This window comes from Dermacentor andersoni, chromosome 5 (genome assembly GCF_023375885.2).
Source record: "Dermacentor andersoni chromosome 5, qqDerAnde1_hic_scaffold, whole genome shotgun sequence".
NCBI classification, from domain to species: domain Eukaryota; kingdom Metazoa; phylum Arthropoda; class Arachnida; order Ixodida; family Ixodidae; genus Dermacentor; species Dermacentor andersoni.
Genome location: NC_092818.1, coordinates 194847658 through 194872351, shown reverse-complemented (window position 1 = coordinate 194872351; position 24694 = coordinate 194847658). Strand labels below are relative to the sequence as shown.

The 24694-nt window shown below is 44.9% G+C and overlaps 1 protein-coding gene across 1 annotated transcript in view; it reads right to left on the bottom strand.

Moving 5' to 3' along the window:
• The window catches only part of LOC126531802 (nephrin-like), a 74893-nt gene extending 50430 nt beyond the window's left edge, over positions 1–24463 (bottom strand). Inside the window, exons 1-8 of the mRNA XM_050179530.2 lie at positions 24335–24463; positions 11759–11905; positions 10626–10747; positions 9168–9225; positions 8031–8183; positions 6318–6485; positions 5185–5475; positions 2400–2614 (exon numbers count right to left, since the gene is read on the bottom strand). Coding sequence (XP_050035487.1) covers positions 2400–2614; positions 5185–5475; positions 6318–6485; positions 8031–8183; positions 9168–9225; positions 10626–10747; positions 11759–11905; positions 24335–24395 — 1215 coding nt within the window. The 5' untranslated portion in view covers positions 24396–24463. The remainder of the gene's footprint in view (positions 1–2399; positions 2615–5184; positions 5476–6317; positions 6486–8030; positions 8184–9167; positions 9226–10625; positions 10748–11758; positions 11906–24334) is intronic.
• Between the last annotated feature and the right edge of the window lie 231 nt (positions 24464–24694).

Below are 24694 nucleotides of genomic sequence, written 5' to 3'. Positions count from 1 at the left end.
ACGCCACTGATTTATGATTTGTTTCTGTCCCTAGGATGTAGTACAATATAAACCGACAGAATGGCACGAGAACACTTTTTCTTGTGTGTGCGTATACATGTGCTGCTATTTGAATACCACGCTGTGAATGACCATTTGCCTTGTGCTCAATAATCACGACTGTGGGCATCGCTTCACGAATAGCGCCGTCATCTCAAGCTGGTAAAGGTAGAACCCACGAGGACTTTCGTTTCGTCGGGTTAGCGAATGGCGTAACGTTGATGATCCTATAAAAAACCAGCCTACGGACGAAATTAGAGTTTGAATGGAGAAAAGCGATATCGATTTAAGGTTACTTTCATAAGGCAGGCACTCAGGCCTTATACCACATACGTACCCTGTACAAAAGTGTAGCGCTGCTCCATTTTTCAATGCTAGCGTTTATTTGGAATACCTTCAGCAGTAATGACTCGTTTCCATCGGTTAGGTCTCTCGCCAGGTTAGGTTTCCATCGGCAGGACTATAGAAGTCTTATGTAACGTTATCTCTCGTTTTCTCACTGGTTTATTCTTGCGTTGACGTGCTTGCACTGCATAAAACGTCCGTCTAACCGCCTTCTTTTTTAACGGATAGAGTACCATTAGGGTTCTAACCAATGTCTGTTCTTGTAATTCGGAGCTTGCTTGTAGTAGAAATAACGTATCGGAGAAGTATGTAACAAGTATTCCATTTACGTTAGAGGGTAGCTCCTACTGCGAAATAAAGAGGCATAGACGATGTGCTTTAGGATCTGTCTATTCAGCGGCTTTTATGCGCAAAGACGGAAGACTAACGTTTTTCCTTCAATAAGCACCCAGCACTTATCCTTGTGGAGTACTTAAGAAATATATACATTTGTGACGTTGGGATCCATGTCCTGCGCAGAGTTTCGTAACGTTTTGCTAGCTCAGAAAAATCACGGGTTTATTTTCTACACTATTTCGTTGTTACCCGTTGCCGAATATATTGGTGTGATCATCTCTTGCACAGCTTAGTGCGGAGCATGCTTAATGTTTTTTATGTGAAATTCTGGTGTCGCATAACAAAGAGTATTGGCGAAGATGATAGTAAGGCTTTTGCCAGAATACGACACAGAATAGTCTAGAGCAAGCCGGCACCAAATCGAAAAGATGCAGTTAGGATCTAACGTGTTATCCGCTTAAACTTTTCGAACATGTTGAGCTTCAATCGGCCAGGTGGCAATACTATGCTGCCTTCTTCACGCAAATGGTTGAATGGCATTTAAAACTGAAGGAAACTGCCTCGCAGCTTGAAGCACTCTTGGCACAGAATTGTAAACATATGTTACTTTTAGAACAGGCACGCGAACGTTAAACGCTAGAGATGAACCAGAAGCTGCTACGTAAAGTACAGGAAGTGCACATACGTATAATTGTAACGACAAGTGAATTGATTGATGCTTTCCTGCGCAGTGTTACCCTACCATTGTTCGCAATGGAAGCCGTAATATAGTTTGAGATGTGGCACACCTCGCCTTTTGTTTGCAATGCCACGCGACTTTGAGTTATTTGACGCCTGTCGAACAAACAAATAGGGTGCCGGCGTCTGCCTTTATGAAAACCCTCCTGCGTTGCAACTTCTTTCAGCACTTGTTTTGTTGACAAATGGTTGCGTCAATGGGGGGGGGGAGGGGTGAGGGAGAAGAAAGCTATGCGGCAGAGCTATAAGCCGGGCTCAGGTTGCAAGGCCTGTCTACCTGTCTAGCAGATCATGCGGCGATGCATGTTCTTAAACGTTTTACTTAATGCTGCGATGCACATCAAGTTTAAATTTACGCATGCACTTTTATACGTGAATCAAAGAAATCATATTAGGATACCAGAGAGATATGCGATGTTCCGTTAGAGTAGAAATTTATGCCTGGGAAAGGTAAACTCACTGGAGAGTGGCGGGCGAAAATTCATAGGCAATGAATGCAGTCGGCTGATGCTGTATAGAGTACAGAGGATCACTCGTGGCCGTTTTAGCCCAGCAAAGGTCTCACAGGTGTTGTTGTTATTGATGATGACTGGTGGTGATACTGTATTACCTGACTGGAATACGGATGAACACCTGTAGATTTTGTTACCGCTTTGTCAACAGCTATCGAACCTTTGGCAGAAAAGCGTGAGTTTAGAGCGCAATGTGGTTATATAAGGTACGCGTTGTTCTGAACGTATGGATAAGTTGAGCCCATCAGGTGAGCTCAGTCATCATTGTTTGACTAAATGTGGCTTGCCGTCTTTTATTACAACTCGCCTAAGATACACGAGTGTCAGAAGGAAGAGGAGCGGCAGCAACTCCATCTTTCCAAGAAGACCCACATAATTGAGAGAGCTGCGGCAAGCCCCGAGCATGGCTTGACAGGGCTGCGGGCATACCTGCCTTGTCAACGTGATGGTGAGGTTCGACGCCGTGATCCAGCCGTTCTTGTTCTGCACCGTTGACTGGTCTGAAGCGGGCTGCACGGCGCGACCGTCCAGCCTCCAAGACACCTCGGCCGCCGGGTTGCTGGGCGCCGTGGTGCACGAGACGGTCACCAGGTCGCCGGCCTTCGCCTCCTTTGGTGCCGCCATGAAGACGCGAGCGGGAGGGACTGCGTTTCGCGTCGGAACGTCAGTGCACTGCAAACAGAAAGGCGACCTAGCCAAACGATCGCGTAGTGCCCATGTGTAAACCTACTACGCCTTATAGGGACGTTTTGCCTGTATTCACGAGGTATTGCCACCGCATGAGTACAAACGAAACGAAATGCCCGATTTTCCGGTTCTGAGTTTCCTTGTCCATCGCCTAACCGTAAGCGACCCAGTTTGTCAGCTTCTCCAGGTCCATTGTTACCGACAGGTGTTCAGACATCAATATTTTAGACGTTCTAGCGCACTGCGTAAGCAGCGCCCTTGCACATGTATTAAAGACAGCCGACACACCCTTCCCAACGCAAAAATAAAAATAGAAAGAGCATATTGTAAGCAGCCGACGTGATGACACGATCTAATAATATTGCCTAGAGCCAGGCACGTACCTAGGAAAGAGGGGGGCGGCCCCCCCTCATCCCCGCCCACGCCACAACTCCTCATACACATTCCTAAAGCGCCGACAAATCAATCTATTCGGCGGTCAAGATTTTGCTGCCTTTTACAACGAAAGCTGTATATGACTAATCTTCCGTAGTTTTTTCGGCGTCCCTCAACAGAAAAAAATCATCATGTGGGCCGATCCTGGTGATAGTGCAGAATACCCCTGTGCGTTCGGGAACCTGTAAGGCACCCTTCGAAACTTCGGGATGGGCCCACGTATGGGGAGTGCATAACGCCTGCTTCACTTCCGCCGCGGGTCGGCCCGGCATTGCACTACCGACTTGCGGCGGAGGTGAAACATTTTGCTTTTCATTTGAGAGCTTTGACTGTCGTCAGCTCTTGCTGCCATTTTATCTTCACAGAGTCGAATAGTTGTCACTTATAGCACTCTTTTTGGATGGCGGTAGTTATCGGCATCTCCTGGGGTGTGAAGGCCAGTTTTATCATCCATTCGGTGCCCGCGCGATTAAACCGAGATGAGTTCAGTTGTCACCATCTATTCAACGATCACGCGCATCGCTGTTGCTTTGTTAGTTCAACCTTCTTTGTTTAGACTGATCCAGAGACCAGGAAAGGGATTCGGTTCGTGGTCATCTGGTCTGTATGCTCGTGGAACGAGTTACGGCCGGACAAAACGCCAGTTGTGTTTAACTTTGCTTTTTGCTTTATTATTTCCTCAAGTGACGGCTCGCTGCGACGCTGGCAGATCCTCGGAACCATATACCCACCATATGGGCTAAATAAGGTGGAAAATAAAATAATGCGAAATAGTGTTCATCATCAGGCCCTGCAATAACCATTAAATTCATAAGCAATATGACTGTCACCCGTTACCTCATCTGGCTTTTCCCTAATTGTACAGCAATTTTCGTACAAAATTGGCAACTGGAAACAAGAGTCTCAATGAGTTGAGAAATTAAGCGATCTACTAAGGGGAAGAGCCGAGGCAACAGCCATACAGGAAGAAAAAGCGAAAATTAACAAATTTAGCCGTTGTTTGTGAAAATATTTTTGGATCGACCTTTTTATTTAAGAAGAAAGTAAAGAAAACGTGGCCGGAAGTGGAGAATAATTCCGTGTGTTTTGAATGACGCTTCTACAGTTATCAGTCGAGCCACCTGATGTAGCCACTTCTCTGCTGTGGTAATGTGGGTGTTTTTATAACCTTCTGCGGTGGGCGCAATGCGTCTAGAACCGCAGCGTCCTGCGTTCTACGCGGTTGTACGTGACTGGTGACCACGCATCGTTACACAACTTCCCGAATAACAACCCGAGTCGGTTTTGGCAACTTAAATTGGTAGAGCAGTAAACGAGGGACCCAAAAGAACTGTGAATATATATATATATATATATATATATATATATAATTCTTCCAGAGCCTATCCAAGAACGCTACTAGAAATCTTTATTTTACACTTTCACTTGTTTATTTGTTTTTGACGGCGTTCTTATTGCGCTTCTGTCATGCTCTAGTCCATTTGATGTGGTTCTTTGTTTGCCAAGTAAAGGAGAGGTGCATCTCACAGGCGTACCTGTGAGGTACACCTTGTTCCAATTATATTTCGCGGGTTTACGCGTGTTGACGGCAAATGGTTGGCATTATCCACATTTGTACTAGTAAAGGTACCCCCCCCCCCCCCCCCCCCCGAAAAAAATCCTGGGTACGTGCCTTCCTAGGGCTCTATGTACCGGGAATAATCTATCACGCAGAGTTTTGAGCACAGGTTTTAAATGAGATATTAGTGTGGAAGTACATCGGAATGCCGCACCACGTATCAGAAAGTAGCAACGTTGTTGGCGGCACCTTTTGGCTCTGTGGCCTACTATGTCGTTCGACTAGTGCTCTTGTTTTGGAAGGAGAAAATATAGAAGAATATTATCGCGATTATGTCATAGCCGATGCTAAAGGGCTTTACACTGCCACGAAATCTCGCCACCAGCGCTGCTGGTGTCGCCACGTCTTCCGGTATACGTCCACGTTGGTAATTTATCTTGCGGTAGTTAATTTGATTGAATGCATCTTCGTGTAAAATGCTTGCTAAGCGTCGTTGGAGAATGCGCAGTTGACGCGCCTCTTCGACATACTCACAGAGCACGCTCAGCGTGACCGACGCCTGCGACGGCTGCAGCGTGACCAGGTTGCTGGCCTCGCATCGGTACGCGGCGTTGTTGTCCGCGGCCGTCACCGCGAAGGTGTAGGCGCTGGTGGCCTCGCGCGAGGCCGCCTTGTAGCGCGCCCGCAGCGGCCGGCCGTCGCGGCTCCAGGCGAGCGCGGCCGGCGGATTGCCGCCGCGCGAGATGCAGGCCAGCGTGAGCGTGTCCCCGACCTGCACGATGTCGCCCTCGTGGTAGCCCTCGATCTCGGGCGCCCCCGGTGGGTCTGCGTGCGAGGATCGAGTAAACGTGCGAGCTTTTACGTCCCGAAAAGAAATGTAGAAGGAAAAATTTATGAAGGTACAATCCCTCAGCTTGTCTAGCCTGAGTGCGCTTGTTCCCCCGGGGCTGTCTCGGTCTCTTGCTGCGATTTCAAGTATTCCTGATGCATTTCAGCCAACTTGCATGCCTCGCCATCCCGCTAGCTAGCTACTTCGCGCCGGGTGAAAGGAAGAGGGAGAGAAAGAGTGTTGTGAGGTCGTCTTAATAGATGGCCCTATAATGTAACAGTTTGTCTATGAGAAATGCCGTATTGATGTCTTGAGGGTTGACTGAATGCTCGGGGTTCTCTAACGAGCAATAAAGGCTCGGTGCACGAGCGTTTTCGATTCCGCCCGCCGCATTTAGGTGTTTCACCGGCGTCCTTTTTCTTTTTTCTTGCGATTTTCTTGAGGAAATTAAGTCATACTAAGTGTGTAGTGGAACATACTGATCTGTCCCAATTCAAAGATATCTGGATGACTATCTGTGCGAGTGCGCCGCTTGATTGCGATGTATTTTGTGTTTGTGATTATTGCGCATGTTCTTTTCTTTTATATTTTTTCATAGCCCTCTCTGTAAGGACCCTGGCAAGGGGGTTGACAATATTGTTAAATAAATAAATAAATAAATAAATAAATAAATAAATAAATAAATAAATAAATAAATACCAACACACCCAACTGTCCTCGCCGCATTTCTTCTCATTAAACCTTTTTGTTTTTCTCGCCAACCATGTTTGTCAGAATTACAGCACTCTATATAATATGACCGTTTGTAAAGCCAGGAAATGCTTTCATTGTGACTTACATAACACGCTGACGGTGACCGAAGCATGCAGCGGGCTCTCGAGGGCGGGGTGCGTTGCCTCACAGGTGTAGACTGCTCGATTGTCGTCCAGCTTGGGGTACAGCGTGACAGAACTGTACACAGAAAATAGCTTCTCTCCCGAGGCATTCTTTCTCGTCAGCACTTTTTCTGAAATATGCAAAGTCAGAACTTGAGCATATTTCCGTGTTCATCTACAGTTTAGGCGGCCGCCCAGTAAGCCACAGCCAAGGTAAGCTTTAAAAAAAACACAATATGCACAAGCTGCTATCAAGATATTTGACGACCCTCAAACTTCACAAAGCTCAAACATTTGGAATTCAAATGTAGCGAGCAGCTGTGAACTGACCAAATAACAAGTAAACAAAACGACCATTCAGAAGCGAAAAAACTTGATAAGACAGACTCTCGAGCCTGAAATCAATGACTGTACACTGAGCAGCACCAGGCGCGAACAGGATCGTGCGTGGCTGATTGTCGCGCCTATAGCTCGGAAGGCTGCGTGTCGATAGCTAGGCAAAAGCGCGGTTGCGCGCCCCGAACGATGAGTCTCTGTCTTCTCGGTCTTCGCCAAAGACGCGACGGTCTCAGCTCTTCGTCCTAGAATTTCAACATGCCCGGAAACATACCGCGCGTGCGCTGCAGCTTTGCGAGATGAACTTGTATTATGACCAGCTTATCCTCTGACTCGCCTCCCACTAGTGCCTCTGCTCCGCGCCGCTCTGAATAACGTCGAACTCCGCGCCCATAACTGCCTAGAGCAGTGTAAGGTTGCTTTCATACGCCATTTTCTGTTTCGTGTCACGGCAATGTACCACGCTGAAGCGCTGACTTGTGCAAGCATACACGGAACAATACACACAGAAGAGACGCAGTGGTAACTGTTCATGGTTAATATTCTCCATACGTTTCGATTTAGTTTCGTTGTTGCGAAGATAGCCGATAATTTCTGCTCATATTATGTGCACTGCAGTTTCTAAGGTGTATGTCATAGTTCGCAGGTCACGGGAAAGCTCTGAAGCACTCTGATAGGGACAATTAGATCAACGTCCCCAACTTAAAGCAGGGAAGTACTTGATCTAGCTATATGGTGGGGAGCACCAAAATTTCTTTCAACAGGCTGTAGTGGCTAAACATAAGAGTGCTGAGAGCGAGTAAATGGTCGACGGGATCTTTGCTTGCTACATATTAAGACGTCGCATTCGAATTCGCTTATCGCGAGCACCCATTAATTGAAAACGCGTTCGTTGTTCCCTCTCATATTGCTTACGTATTATCGTGATCGTGCAGACGAACGGTGGAGTCTGAAGTTAAAGAAAATACATGATTTTAGTGCACGTCGGAATTTTTCTTTCTGGCAAGTGTGGAAGCGCCCGGCTTTGCGGCAGACGTCTGATTGGTGGCTCTGGCACTTTCTGCATCCCTATGTAGCACACTGAAGTAACTTTAGTCGGCATTTCAGTTGGAGTGTCAGCAATGTGAGAGCCGTACATTGACGCGTTTCCGCATACGCCGAATTGTACATAACGCTGACATACACCCACACAAGAGTAGGCACAGGGCACACGAAGCGCTTGAATACCACACTCACTGATGTCACCATCCTGAATGGGTACGTAACGTGCCATAATGATTATAAGAACACCTTGTAGACTAACTGATACAAGTGTTGTTCCATCAGCGTTGGCGGCATACCTTGCGCGAGTGGGAGGGAGTTCCGCAGCCACCTGATGTTAGCTGCGGGCTTGGTGTTCCGCACCCAACAGGCAATGGCCAGGCTCTCGGCTTCTCTGACTTCCACTACACTGCCATTTCCTCGGTGACGAAGCTCGATCTCTTTTGTCGGCACTAAAAGGTCGACAATACAAAAAAAAAAAAAAAAACGAATGCTGTTAATAAATAGGGCGCGACAAGCTCTGAATCAAGTGGCGATGCTGGCTTGGGAATTACTTATGGATGTTTATTACACCTTCGTGTGTTTTTCACAGTAGCTGCCGCAACACTTTCAGAAATATAAAACTACGCAACGACCGCAAACCCGCGTATTTGCCCTCGGAAGCGACGGCATCTCAAGCTCCAACCTCATCCAATGACGAGGCTGATGACTGGTGGCTCATGTATACGTATTACAGAAGCCACATACACTAAAATACAGCAACGAATGGTACGTATAGTATAAATATCCAAAACGAGCAACGTTGATACTACCAAGGAGCATGCAACCTAAAGCACTGACAGAACTCCGCGCTGTCAGAATATCACGGTTGATCACCGTCGCAGATACCTTGAAGTGTCGCGTGACACTAGTACCGGTTTCTAGATCAAATATTGTATGAATTACTTCATTACTTTGAAAGACACTGCGCAGTTTGATACCACTCAGGATTTGATGACTAGATCCTTTTTTGGTGATATTTTGTTTAATCGTTGCCCATTTCACTCTTGTTCAGGGTCGCGGAATGGCATGGCTAACATTGTTTTTGTACTTTAAGCAGAAATACAATTAGAGTCAAACCTCATTATAACGAAATAATGAATATAACGACGTAACTTCGGCTCCCCCATCATCTTAGTTATAACGAGGATTTACTGTAATATGCCAAAAGTAGAGAGAAGAGTGCTACAACGCTCTTGTAGCCTTGAATATCCAGAAGAGAGGTTTACCAGATTCACGCACTTCACCAGGGCATATAGTTTTGCTAATCAACAAAAGTTCGGCTTTCAGTGTAAAGAAAGCTAATCGAGACAAATGTTCTTGGTAATCACAGCAGGTGTATTTCTTTGCAGTAGCCCCGCTATCATTGTTTTTCGCTGGATACGCTACTGACATACCGAGCACTGTAAGGCGGGCTGCAGTCCAAATGGCATGATTCTTGTAGGCTGGTCCTACCTGCAAGGATTAAAAGGTACCTTCACTACGCGTTCGCGTAGGGAATACCGTCGTTTGTCTAGCGCTAACTCGCGAGAACTCCTTACATATGCAGTCACAAGTTTATCGCTAGTATTTCAAGACTGCATTAATAGTACTTCAAGTGCATCTTTATAGCACTAACTCCAAATGTCTGACAGAAGCGTCTGCGGTAGTCCTAAAGCCTATTTCAGCGAACGTAAAACGAACAGAAAACGTTTTCTACTCTGATGATACAGTCTGTACAAATACTTTAGTTACTTACATTATAGCAGTCATTTCATTCCATATGTTTTCACACACCGTAATGCTGAGCGCACTATAGAATGACAGAGAATATACAAAACAGCAAGAACATGAAGAATAAGGCACAAATGTGCTTGCTGATATTTATAAAGATAGGAACGCAACAAAGCTTAGGCAGTAAAATACTGAAAAAGACAGAAAAAGTTAGGAGTATTATTTTCGACATCAATTTTGGCTCATTAAAAGAAAAACTGTCAGTTGTAAACATACAGCACACACATATTGCTTCAGCAATACAGCCTCTTAATCACACAGGTGGGCCATTTCACTTCGTCTGAAAATGGTCGAAAAGTTTCTGTATTTGTTTATATCAACAGTACACCAATTGCCAGATAATATTTGCACACGGGTTGGTAAGTCAATTGGTGATATACTGGAGTGTTGTGCTAACGTAGTAATGATGAATTTTGTATTATCGTATGCTCTTTCAAACATTAATCGATCAAACTATAAACTATTTCTTCTACTGTGCACAGCATAATAACTTGTATCTGGTGGTGGGGGTGGTGAGTTGTAGCAACAGGCGGGTTTAGCCTGGCGATTGTTACCTCTCAACATCCCCAACGGTGTTAATTGAACGTTTGCCACGTGTCAAACCACCGCACCTACTAACCAGATATCAGCGCGGCGTGGGCTTTTTCCCTGGCCGACTGAGCAAAGAAGAAAGACAGAGCAGAAAGACAAGTAATTTCCCCTATGTTGTCATTGGTATCAGTGTTTGTTGGCTTCTTAAGCTATTAGTATTTGTTATTTAATCGCAATAGCTACTATTCTGCATAGCATTCCTATCTCGTTCATTGTTATCTAGATGTACGCTGTTTTCAATTTGGTTTGCTTTGCGTTTCTAGTAAACTCGCTCTAGTCCTTGCGTTACTTATTATGTTGCTACTATGCTAGGTATTGCCTGTATTTTGTTTGACGGACCTTCAACTAGCCTATGGCTACAGTCCGACAGGTGTTTGTATGCCTGTGTCTTGTGATGTGGAAATAAATACTCGCTACTCCCAACCAATCTCCCAACAAATCCAGAGATTAACCAACTGAGAAAAATAAACACGCGCAGTCGTTTTTCTTACTTGGCACTGGTATTCCGCCTCATCTTCCATCTGGACGTTGGTGATGCGCAGGTTATAGACACCGCGTTGATTGTCTACGATCATTGTGTACCGCGGGAAACCTGGAATGGACGGGTCGAAACCTGTAGGAGCAAAGGAAGAATAAGATATGCAGAAGTTAGCAAGGTGCCCAAAGCAGTGAGCTTATGGAGTTCCGTTTCCACGGTTCTTGAGTGGTGAAACAACTGATCGTTATCGCAAGAGCCCACCATGGCAAGGCTTAGAGCACTCTTTGGAGAAACATTTTTTGGAAACTCGTTAAAACTTGGATACGCTGGTTCAGTGAGAGGTACGTTTAAGTGAACTTTAATGGGCCAAGGAGCATGACCAAAAAATGTAGAATATATTTTGGAGATAGTGTAGCCTATTACAGGATGTCATGTGCGCAAGCACAAGTAGTGGCCAACATTACTGACAGAGTGACAACGAGGGAAAGAAAAAGTAAAAAAAGGAAAACCACTGTGAGGTGCTTAAGAACACTTGACCCTACCGCAGCTGGGGATGAACAAGCTGGGAGGGAAATACATTTGTCCTGCACTAAGTATGAAAAATGTATCGACGGTGGTAAAAACGAGCCAGTTACACATCTTCACATACAAAATGGGGCGATAAATTTAGGCGAAGATTGATGTATGTACTATCTGTTGGTGATGGCAGTTATTGGTATGTCGCTATTTGCAGAGCCAACATTTTGGTTGTCAGGAAATGCAGTGTGAACAAGTTTGTCTGCCGTTTTACCACCAAAAAGAAATTGAAATCGTTTTGACAAGTGCAAAACGGGTACGTGCTTTTTTCTTTGCACCAGCACTTCAATTTCTTATCTCACTCTTACCGCTTATCCACGTGACCAGTTACAGAAGCTTTTCTCTCTATGCCACTGAAGTTTATTACCAAAAGCTGAAGAATTTCGGACTCATTTGATATCAAACATATTGTCACGAGAGAGATCAACTACATCTCGAAGAACAACTTCATAAGGTTCTTCTAGTAGAAGTTACACGCTCGCAGCACAAGCGGCGTCATGTCAACGCTAGTTGTCAAACAATGCACTGTCTTAAGCTGCTTGGTAATAAGTGTAGAGCACGGACACCCACCGAGCAGGAATCCGTCTTTGCTCCACTGGACGGGTCCGGCCAGGTTGGCCACGTGGCACTGCAGCTCGGCCGTCTGTCCCTCGACTGCTTGGGTGTCGCGGGGACGCACGCGGAAGTACTGCTGACCGCCCGCACATGTGCACAGCGCTGCGAGAGTGGCGGAGAATGCCGTCGTTGAAGCGAAAGATTGTTCCAGAACAAAGTAACGGTGCTTGCACCATTGCGCAACAGGGATGGTTCACGTTGCGTGTCACTGATACGTCGTCATGTCGGATGTGCCTGCTTGCAAAAAATTGGCGAGAGTGCCATGTGGACATACATACACTGTCTAAATTGATTTTTCTAGACCTTCAAGGCGATATGTGCCACCAAAACGTTCGTGCGCGCTATAACTCATTTCGACCACTTTATTGAGTAATGATGTCTGGGTCTTTTTTTGTTGTTGTTGCATTTATAGCAGAATGATCACGCTTACAAACAGGTTAAAAGTTGAGATTTCATTATTTAAAACACTGTGATAGTAGGCAGCTTAGAGTATCGCTCATGAGATTTTTCCTACGAGCTGCTGCGCTGCGATGAAAGCATACAATATTAAGTGTTGGCAGTGCCCACAAGAACAAACGCCTGTGTTGCGCCCAGGTCGTACTAGGAGCAATTCATCTAAGACTTGCGGAAAGTTGACGCTCATATCGCAATGTAAAAGAGCGAGCGTGTTTGGTGTTATACACTAATACGTTAAGGAACAAGATCGCTACGATACCGCTGTTTAAGTGTTACTGCAAGGGTGAAGCGGTCAAGTTCCAAATCAGGAGAGCTTAGGACAAACACCGTGACGACAACGAAACTGGACCGTGTCTTAACGGAATTACCGACCACAGCGTGCCTATTCCAACCTGGCCCGCTTCCTGCACTTTCTGGTCTTCGATTTATTTTCTTTCAAATGTGTGGTACTTTGACGACTAGGAACTGGGGTTAAACAGCGAGAAAAAGACGAGGACACAAGGAAACAAATACCACAGACAAGCGCTGACTGCCAACTGGAAGTTTATTTGAAATTCACCGGACATTTATACCTCTTTTTTTTTCAGCATAGGCATGCGCACATCAGTCGCAAAAACATCTGCAAATCAACAACATTATAATCTTTCTTCCAAAAATGTGATTTCTTTTCCCGACAAGGCAAGAGAGGGAGTGCTTGCACATTTATCTCCTTCCTTTCTAATGTGAAAGGCCTCTACTATTTCCCTTTCCCTCTTACCCTTTCCTTTCCCTATGAATTTTGTCTTTTCAAATATGGGGGTGCAGTGACACTTGTTACAGTGTCCGGCTAAATGACTCCCATAGCCATTCTTTAGGTTACTGCTGTGCTGACGAGCTCTTTCATTGAAGCACCTGTCCCGTTTGACCTATATAAGATTTTCCACAGCTGAGCGGTATCTCATAGATAACGTTGCGCCTGCACTCAGTGAAACGAGTTTTTTGAAACAAGGAGGGCTAGTGGCAGAAATGGTATAGAAACAGATTGGAATAGCTTTACGTTATAGCGTCCCCGTAATGCCGAACCAATGTCTGGACCTCAAGTACAACAAACGACCTACTGAGACCAGGGTCACATGTCTCCTTCACCGCCATCTCAGGTGCCACAAACTTCAACGAAGCTGTCACCAACCGCCTCCACTTCTTTCTTCAATGCCTTCTGGCACCACGAATACAGAAAATGAATAAATAAATTTAAAGTACTGTTCACGCGGTGTCACGTGATTGCATACTGACGCAAAAGTATCGCTAACTTCAGGAGCTTCCCAAGTCTTCAGTGCATATGGTGCTTTTTAATGTTAGACATTAGTGATACGGTGGTGTGAGAAAGTGCAAGCAACATGTGCAAATGCACCGCGTTGCCATTCTGAAAGTAACGCTCTAGCCATTGCATTCTATGTGCACTGTCATCACCATGAGCAACCTAACGCCTCCGTAACTTATCTAATGTCGATCTGTATGCATAAGAAAGCAATCAAGATGGATGCAGGGGCACTACATCGTGATTCATGCTCACCTTAAAGCGTGACATACACAGAACGGGAAGCCAGACTGCTTATCAGTCATTTCTGTCGTCAGGTAAAGCCATGCAACGATGGTGCAATGGCGGCCACGCCTCGAAGGTTTCAAAAGCTTTACGTACTCCACTCGATGCTGAGAAATATCACGCCCTAATGAAGAGCAAGGAATGAAAGAAAAACTAGAAGTAGCTATTCTGAGCATAGTTGGTTAATCGAACGCTTAATGCATTACGGGGACGCCGGGCAACCGTAGCTTGTTGTGATTCAGCGCCAGGCAGGGACTTTGTATGAGAATTGTTCATTAGTCGACAGCAATAGAGAGCTGTGATAAAGCTGTGTTTAAGTTTGGATCCGTGTATTTTCCACGGGAAAAGTAGTCACTTACCCCAAGTAGTTGCGTTGGGAGCGTCATAGCTGTGCTTGGAGTGAATGCGTTGGCCACTAAAAGGGCCACGCGCAGACGATTCCATCCAAAGACGTACTGTCCAGCTTTAACATTCTTCTGTAACTGACTGACCCTTAAATTCATTAATAGGATTGAACTACCACAATGTAGGCTCCTTTAGTCCCATTATTACAATTGCCCTGTTACTATCAGGCCTATACCACACCTAGTACGACCGCTCGCGGAAGAAGAAAGAATTTAGACAATATATGTAGTACGCCAACATAATCCTAATCCATAAGAAAGGGGACGCCAAAGACTTGAAAAATTATAGACCGATCAGCTTACTGTCCTTTGCCTACAAAGTATTTACTAAGATAATCGCAAATAGAATCAGGAACACCTTAGACTTCTGTCAACCAAATGTCAAGGCAGGATTTCGTAAAGGATACTCAACAATAGACCATATTCACACTATCAATCAGGTGATAGAGAAATGTGCGAAATATAACCAACCCTCATATATAGCTTTCATTGATTAAGAGAAAGCGTTTGATTCAGTCGAAACCTCAACAGTCATGGAGGTATTACGGAATCAGGATGTAGACGAGCCGTATGTAAAAATACTGAAAGATATCTATAGCGGCTCCACAGCCACCGCAGTCCTCCATAAAGAAAGCAACAAAATCCCAATAAAGAAGGGCGTTATGTAGGAAGATAGGATCTCTCCAATGCTATTCACAGCGTGTGTACAGGAGATATTCAGAGACCTGGATTGGGAAGAATTGGGGATAAGAGTTCATGGAGAACACCTTAGTAACTTGCGATTCGCTGATGATATTGCCTTGCTTAGTAACTCAGGGGACCAATTGCAATGCATACTCCCTGACCTGGAGAGGCAAAGCAGAAGGGTGGGTTTAAAAATTAATCTGCAGAAAACCAAAGTAATGTTTAACAGTCTCGGAAGAGAACAGCAGTTTACGATAGGTAGCGAGGCACTGGAAGTGGTAAGGGAATACATCTACTTAGGGCAGGTAGTGACCGCGGATCCGGATCATGAGACTGAAATAATCCGAAGAATAAGAATGGGCTGGGGTGCGTTTGGCAGGCATTCTCAGATCATGAGCAGCAGGTTGCCATTATCACTCAAGAGAAAAGTGTATAACAGCTGTGTCTTACCGGTACTCGCCTACGTGGCAGAAACCTGGAGGCTTACGACAAGGGTTCTACTTAAATTGAAGACGAAGCAACGAGCTATGGAAAGAAGAATGATGGGTGTAACCTTAAGGGATAAGAAGAGAGCAGACTGGGTGAGGGAACAAACGCGAGTTAATGACATCTTAGTTGAAATCAAGAAAATGAAATGGGCATGGGCAGGACATGTAATGAGGAGGGAATATAACCGATGGTCATTAAGGGTTACGGACTGGATTCCAAGGAAAGGGAAGCGTAGCAGGGGGCAGCAGAAAGTTAGGTGGGCGGATGAGATTAAGACGTTTGCAGGGACAACATGGACACAATTAGCACATGACCGGGGTAGTTGGAGAAGTGTGGGAGAGGCCTTTGCCCTGCAGTGGGCGTAACCAGGCTGATGATCATGATGATGTAGTACGCAAGATCTTTGATGTACTGTGATAAAATGTGAAAATTTGCAGGCACAACTTGCAATCAGCTAGCGCAGGACAGAGTTTATTGGAAATCGCTGGGAGAGGCCTTCGTCCTGCAGTGGACATACACAACAATATGATGATGATGATGATGATGATGATGATGATAACGTACTATGCATAGACTTTTTGTAGAAATGTGGTTTTTATCTTACCAGAACTTATTATTTTATATTTGTAAAACCTGAATTTTATATGCACAAAAGTCGTCAAGGAATCTGTCTATTTCTGTCGACAAGGGTAGCGATGGGGGCTTGTTGGTAAGTATTGACTAAAGGGAGTTAAGCACAAAGAAACGCGAGGAGGAATAAAAAAGACGAAGTAATGTGTGTCCATCATGACTTCCTTGTCCTCATGTTCCTTCACGCTTAATGTGTTCCACTGACTCCAAAGTGTGTATGTTTTCTAAAATTGGGACAATATTGAAAAAAAAAAAAATACGCGAGGTCTTAAGTCCATTGGCTGTTCATATTATTACGTGGCGAAACGAATCAAGGGATCAAGTATAAAAGCATATTTGCAAGTTATTTAACATGGGGGCGACGCTATCTAAAACAAGGCGGCTGTGAAAACCGGTGCCGCCTCGTCCCACCAAATCGTCTTCTTTACTTAAGATCAACTTCGTCTATGGCTCTCTTCTGATTGCTCTGTAACATCTGCTCCGGATGTAAAGGCTCAACGCCATAGTTGTGATGGAGGCGAGCTCGCGCGTAGGTGTACAAATTGATCTGAAGCACGTGCGCAACGTCAGTGGATGGAGTTGCTGACGAGCAACGAAAGTCCAGCGCAGCGATTTCGTAGTTAACATCGTCAAGCGTAATAATGCAAATAATTTCTGGAGAAGCTTGGTGCTACAAGTCGGGTAGATGATAATTTTTCCTTTCATCGCCAAAGTGATGAAGGGTCTTGTAGGGCCCTGTGTAGCACGGCAGGCAGCAGCTTTTTGAACAAGCCGATGTGTCGACACGGTATTCGTAGGAGCACACAGGAGGAAATCAAACGTTCCGATCTTCTGAGCGATCTGTGACGTCGTTTACCGGGAAAAAGCAACTTGGCGAGCCGCGTAAGCCCGGGCAAGGACGTACTCGACATATTGTTACGTGCAAAAAAAAAAAGAACACATTGTATGAACAGATATTTCGTAGAAGTGTTCATCGAGGAAGGAAGGAGTGTGTCGAAGGACAAAGTACGGTGGCGGCCGGACGGAAAGTAAATCACGCCACTTCTGATTGCTACGTAACGATATATTCGATTATCGTTACTCTTTTCCGAGAGGCTCAATTAGGTTTTGTGAGAGTTAACTTGCCTCTCTGTGAAAGGGAGGTGCGAAAAAAAGTTACTCAAGGACGAATTGCACAACGCTTTCTATGCCTCCTGGCAAGAAAGTTTTGTTCGAGAATATTAATATATTTAACAAAAGCCCAAAGCGGTAACCTTCAAGTAATTTTCGACTGTACGAAGTGGTTGGCCGTGTGCAGCTTGCGATTCTTGCGATGATCGGGCAGTCATACGCAACCACATTAGATCTTTGTGCCGCTAGTATGATTGTGAGCTTGCGGTATCCTTCTGTGCAACGAAGGCCGCCAATGGTGGTTTTCTTCTACCACGAACCAACAGCTGAATTTTCTTAAATGAACAGCGACCACCAACATGGAGTAGTGTATGTGTTGTGTGTGTGTGTATGAGTGTGCGTGTGCACGCGCGTGCGTGTGTGTACTGTTTACGTGTTGTGTACACGCTGTGTGCGTGTGTGTTATGTGTTGGTGGGTGCCTGTACATTTTGTCTCATAGTGAATGCTGTTTGTTTCAAAGTGTACACGGTGCCACTGACTTGCCACGGACTAATATTCTGCAGTTACCTGAAAATAAATAGTGGCACGTCTAGTTTAATCGAAATTACTTGCAAGTAACCTCCCACGTGGTACTCAGATACGCACACGCTGCATAACTTTGTTGACTACTCTTCACAAAAAAGATTCACACAGAAACTGGTCAGATAGCGCTCAAAACCATGATAACCCAAGCGAACTACTGCAGGTGGCGGTGCCAGGTACGCTGATGGCGTTTCGATTATTAAAAGCCATTACCGCTCTTTAGCGCCTTATCCATCCGCGTCGAACAATTATCAACCGCGATCAACCGTACTCCGGCGGCGGCTGCGTATGACGCGGCCGCGCGGGCGCATCTTGAAAGCGATCTGCGGTGGGGACAGAGAGCGCCGAGTGCTGGCAGCTTCGTGTGCGCTGTGTTCTCGCCGCTTAGTTCGCCTTGAAGAGAGAGGCAGCGAAAAGGCCAATTCGCTCGCTGCTGCGGGCCCTATCTTGAAAGCGATCGTGTTACATGACGGAGGGACAGGTTTTCTCGCTGGGTAGGCATAGAAATGCTTACGCATTCAAAGATCCTTGTGCTAGAGTGCTTCACTGAGCTCTGTACAATCACAGTGCCGCCACATGTATATCAAAAGCACCATTATTGTTTTTCAGGTCAGTCGCAGCATGACACCTTGCGAAAGGAACCAAGGTCCAGCGCCCAAGCAAGCAGCACGGCCTTTCACCAAAAGATGTCTCCATAATAAGGTATCTTCGCGATTGTGTTTTAAAGCAAAACTATCCAACAACGTAATGCCGCGACCACTTTGAGCTTTATTTCAGCACCATTATGGTTTGATATTGTTACGCTGCAGGCTTTTTGCAACCAGTGAAACCGCCTACTTTAACATTCGAAAAAGTTGGTATCGACTTGCTCGACTTCTTTCCCAAGAGCTCTACCGGTCGTTGCTCGATTGTTGCGTGCGTCGACTACTTGATGCGATATACTGAGACTGCGGCGCTAACGTCTGCTATACCGCCGCCGATCTGTCGCTCCTTCTGCTTCAGTCTGTCATCTTGCACCACGGCGCTCCGCGTGTTATGTGTGACCACAAACGGCAATTCACCGCCGATGTTATTAAAGATATTCTGCGCCTTTCAACGCCATGCCATCCACATACAAATGGCCTCAACGAACGCACGTATATCGTGCGCTTACCAACATGTTGTCACTGTATACGTTTCTGCTGATCAGAAATATTGGGATGCCGTGCTGCCCTTCGTCACGTGTACGCCTGCAATATAGCCAAGCATGATGTAACCGGGTATGCACATTTCTGTACGTTGTACGCTCGCAGTTCCCTCACGTTCTTGGGCACAATTTTGGCATTCGCACTGAACGAATACACATTCATTGCACGAACAATGGGTCGTGCCAAAGAAGCGCGTCGGTGTGCTCACCTAAGAACACTCTCTTCGCAAGTTTCACCAAGGCGTACTACGACGCCCGACATATAACTGAAACTTTCGCTCCAGGCGATCACGTGGACACTTCTACGGTAGATAGGCTTGTATCGCAAGTTTATCGCAATTATGTATAATGACCCATTAGGGATGATCAACCGATTAAGTGACGTCAGCTACATAATAATCAATTTGACTTCCAATAATCGCCGGTCGCTGAAGGCACAGGTGGTTCATGTGGATCGCCTGAAGCACTGTTATCATAGGGTTCCCGAATCAAGCATTACAAATCACGTGGTTCCCTAACTCACCCGGGGAAATTCGTCCGCGCCGGAGGAAGATGTTACGCTCCGCGACGGAGCCGAGGAAGAGGAGATTGAAGAACTGCGCGAGGTGTAGAAAATGCCTGACTGCCTACGATCTCATCTCTATGCCCCCTCGACCATCTTGTAAATAAACCCATCTCATCCATAACAATATGTAAGCTGGTTCTTTTGTATCGTAGTAAAAAGTTCGCTGTTTCTGTTTTATTTTGTTTTATTGTAGCTTATTTAGGAAACACTTTTTCTTGCTTTAAAATGAAACCATTTTCTCTTTTCGTACGAAACGAACTGTAGCCTGGCTCTTCTTTGTCCTGTCTTGTCTTGTGTCCCAGACAGTGGCGCGTACCCACTACGGGGGATTGGCCAAGAAGCAGGCGGTTTTCCGTAAGGTTAGAAGTATAAAGAAACTAGATTTGTAGCGTCATTTACCGCAGTGTTAGAGCTGACACCTCATTTTTGTCACACGTGAGTCTATTAAACATCTGGTTCCTTTGTTTATAGAAAAAAAGAACAAGTGTAAAAATCAAATTAGGTTAAACAATTTTGAGGTGAGGACAGTTTTGCCATTTTGCCAGTCAGCGATGATACTTAAACTAATAACTGACTTCCTATAACAGTTTGCTTTTACATAACAAAAAGCATTCGATTATATTTGCATTTTGGAAATACGCACATCTGTTTTGTGTGCACTTCACAATATCTGTACACTATGACATAATACACACTGCACACCCAGCTTGATGCTATTGTGTGTCGCAAATTTGTACATGAATACATGCGGTCACTAATTCAAGAAATTTTACAGCGTTGGGAGAGTTCTGTAAATTGGCTACCAGTGCCCATTATACACAAGGCTGTGCGTATTTATTTACTTCGCTTGCCTTATTTTCAAAGGGCACGTACTTTTTTATTCTTCTTTCTCTACCTACGCGTGCGATTCATGGCAAGCAGAAGCTTATCTATAGCTTGGGAAATTGACCTTTAAGTTGTTATAACAACAGAAGGAAAACTGATGTTGCTCGTTTTCTGAAACTAGGGCGCATAAAAATTATGGGGTTTTACGTGCCAAAACCACTTTCTGATTATGAGGCACGCCGTAGTGGAGGACTCCGGAAATTTCGACCACCTGGGGTTCTTTAACGTGCACCTAAATCTAAGTACCCGGGTGTTTTCGCATTTCGCCCCCATCGAAATGCGGCCGCCGTGGCCGGGATTCGATCCCGCGACCTCGTGCACAGCAGCCCAACACCATAGCCACTGAGCAACCACGGCGGGTACTCGGGCGCATAATCAGTTCTATTGACATTTCTGTTTTCATATTGCTGTCATAGGATCTGTTGATGTAAAATAAAAGGAAAATTCGTTTTCTTGTATAATTTTCTAAATTACAAATGATCTTTTACAGCCACTGAGAAAAGAAGTGTTGACCGTGTTTAACAGCAGCGCAAGAAAACTGAGTAAAGTAAAAAAAAAGAAAAAGAATAACGGATACACAGGAGCGCTACGTATGACCTTTGTCTTCTTCCCCTACAGTTATATATTTTCAGCTTTTACCATATGGTCCAATTTTCGTTTTGAGACATACTGCATATTTACAGGCTATTTGTTATTTTAACATGTTTCTGTGAGGCACGACACAAAATTGAAACAGGACAGAAGTTCACAGGAAAATTTAGGTTACAAGTGATAAGCAGTGGTCGAACAAGGAATATCAGCCGCAGACCACGTTTCCTCGAAGGAAATTCTCTTCGTCAGGGCGGCCACTGCCCTCACGAAGGGAAATGTCCTTCTCAACACATTGGCTTCACACGACATTCCTGGTTCGCCCAGTATTCATCACGATAGAAAATTGTCTTTACAAATCAAATTTTTGTACAGTGGAACAGAAGAAAATGTGAAACAGGGACAGGAAACAGAAAACACATACTATTTATGTACAGTGGACCAGAATAAAGAAGTGAACCAGAAACAGAAAACGTAACTTTTCCTGTGGCTCAATATGGATAATTGTTTTACACATACATTCTCTGTAAAATAAGACAGAACAAATTATTAGCATAACAGAAAAAAATTAAACAGAAAATAGAACTTTTTCAGTAATACAGAACAGATAACTTTCTTTAACACGAAATACCAGAAAAATAAATGGAACACAGAGCTTTACAGATGTTTACGGCAAGGCCACTGCCAAAAAAAAGTAATTTTTTAATGAAATATTTTGCAGTGTGGTTACCGACATTCTGAAACATGGTTACCGCGCTGAGAAAGATGAAATAGAAATATGAAATGCACGTTCTGTGGATGGGACGTGGCAGATCCAGCACCCGTCTTGCAATTAATCGGTCAGTCGGTCGGTCGGCTTGTCGGCCGGTCGTTTGGTTGGTTGTTCCTTAGTGAATTAGCGCAGCCAATTCTGGAGAATCGGCCCCGGATTGGGTGGTGCGAGAGCTCAAGATAATAAAAAAAATGAAGGAAGTAAGCTGAGAAAAATTTAACCGGGCATTGTGAAATCCAAAACTGATACAGATATAAAAAGTACGATAACTAAATAATACTGTAAAACATGAAAATGCAAGAAAGAAACAACACTTAGCATGCCATTCTTTATTTCTCGTGTAGAAAATTGAAGATGGCATCACAAATGTTATTGTAGCTAAAGCTCAAAGCAGACCTCTAAAGGAAAGCACCACCGGAAGAGTGAAGCTCACTCCAAGCTTGTGCAATGGTTCTTCTGAAAATGTTATCTTTTGAACAGTAAAACGGCGACACGCTAAGAATATATGCGCTTGAAATGAAGTCTAATTGGCAGAAATGTCATAAAAGTGATGGAGCTAGACCAAACCTGTTGAGGTAGTACGTACTAAGTTAAAATATGGGGTGGGGGGTGGACTCGGCAACCTAGTCTCGCGAGCGTGGTTTCCAACTTTCTAGTGGCGCACCATCTCTAGCTCCAATGAAATTTAAAATCTGGAACTCAGGGGAAAACAATGAAGGTTCTGAAAAGTTGTTCGCAGTGGCAATCTTTATGAATCGGGTCGCGATTACGAACAGAGACGTTGGTTAAACAGAGATTACAGGATCATCATGGACTGTCACTGCGAGTGCATCTGCAGATTCAACTAGGATAAAATATTTGGGGACTGGTACCTACACCAAACGAACGAAGCGTAAACATCTTGGGACAAGAATATAGAATACTTCTAAGGGGTTTGATAAATTAGACGTTGCTGCGAAGAACAGACGGGCAAGCTGTTAAAATTACAGCTAACAACAAGGACGAAGGTAACTTATAATATATAGAACGGCTGCCAATAATTCAGCCTGTAAGGTAGACCTGAGGTCAGGTAGGTGAATAAAGCGAAGATCAATTGAGAGGTGTCGATGCAATGCCCACACCGGCATTCTCTTCACAGAAGGAAGCATAAGTCGCAATAAAGGTTTTTATTTCAAGGTGTGCTATAGGTGGTCTTCCAAAAGACCATTTAGGTACTGGCAAATCTTTAGCATTATTTGAAAAGATGTCATCGCATTCAATCTTAGTGACTAGAGCAGAGCTACTTAGACTACCTCGCGGAGGTGAAGCTGTAGCGTGTCTAAGAACGTTGGCGCAAAAACGACTTCAGGGCACCGTAAACAAGACCACTGGCAGTGCAGTTCGCATTCGTGTTTCATCCTCCATAGCTCCGTAAACGTGTTTTATACCCGCGAATGTCTTTAAGTGTTAACTTGTGTCTGGACATTGTGATACAGAGATCGTGTAAAAGAAAGGATAAAAGAAATACATTAATTGCAGCTACCTGAAAGCCAAAAGCGGAAGCCATCATCAAAAGAGTATGAGATGATAGGCTCCAGACTTACAACCCCAATCAACCTCAACAGACAGTCCTGTCCCAACCTGACTTTAAGAACGGGTGCTTAGGGCAATTAAGCGCAATTTTATATTACGTATCTGATACGCACATCGCAAATTACAAAGAATCGTGCCATTCTTGGCGCTGGAGCGTCCACGTGGCCTATACAAGTTTCTTAATACCGTCGGCGCCAGATAATCACGCGCAGTCGCATTTGCTGACACATTTGCTATTCATCAATGTTATTGATTTCTGACAGTGGGACGCAAGTTACTACAGCACTGTGATGCGACATTTAGTGATAATTATCTGGAGAACTTACAAATTATTTTGAAAATTTGCTCCAGCAATCTAACCTGTACCTCTGAAATTGGTACTGCGTTCATGCTTACATGATCATAATGAAGCATGTGTCTAATGTAAGCACGCTCAGAGGGAACTGAAACATATTAGCTTGTTTTCACAGGATGTTCGATGCACAAGTAGGCATTGCCGAAATCAAGACCAGGAAAGCCGTGGCCTCAACTAGGCTACCGGCTTGTCTCGTGATCTAAATTCTTAGTGACTGAGGCATTAGAAATTAACAAGGATAATTGCAGTTAATGCCAACAATCTGTGTGCGATTGTCTTTCTCGTCCTTAATTCAGAAATAGCCAAGATTACGAAAATTCTATTTTCACTGCGCCGTCCGCAGTCGGGCCATCTCTCCTTGTTCGGCATCATTAGGTGGGGGAGGCAGTGCTTTAGGATTTAAGGGTCACATATATTCGGTGATTGAATTGGCGTCGTTGCTATATTCTTCGAGAATTACGAGGTTCACAGTGCGCGTAAGCAGCCGACTCTTAAAAGAGGGGCCATGGATGGTAGGACCGAAACACCCACGCCAGGTGAACGCGAGCGTCCGAGCATCACTTCGCATGAAATGTGAGGCGCACCAGTGGCCCTCAGTGCTTTCGAGTCTGTTGAGCCTAAATTAAGAAGGCTGATTAATGAATAACGCGGTGCCTTCTACGACGCTCACCTTGCCATCCGAGAAAGGCGAAGGCCAGGGAGAGCCGCGCGCAACCTCCGCGCGCACCCATCACGTCGATGGCCGCTGTAATCTGCGATGGCCGCCCGGCCGGGGACTCGCTGCGATGAAGAGGAGAGAGGGTGGTGAGCGAGCCCAGGGTGCGTCGGAGCGTGCGAGGGAAAGTGGGCGGAGAACCGATACTGAAGCTCTCCAATCACAACAATCGTGAAACTCTCCCGAAATTTTGCGTCTTAACAACTGCAAAAATTAGCGCCTAATTTAGACATCTCACATTATTAGCGCCACCTGTGTGATAAAAAGGAAACTATTTGGGCGAGACTTGCTGGTGCTACACAAATTCTTAACGAT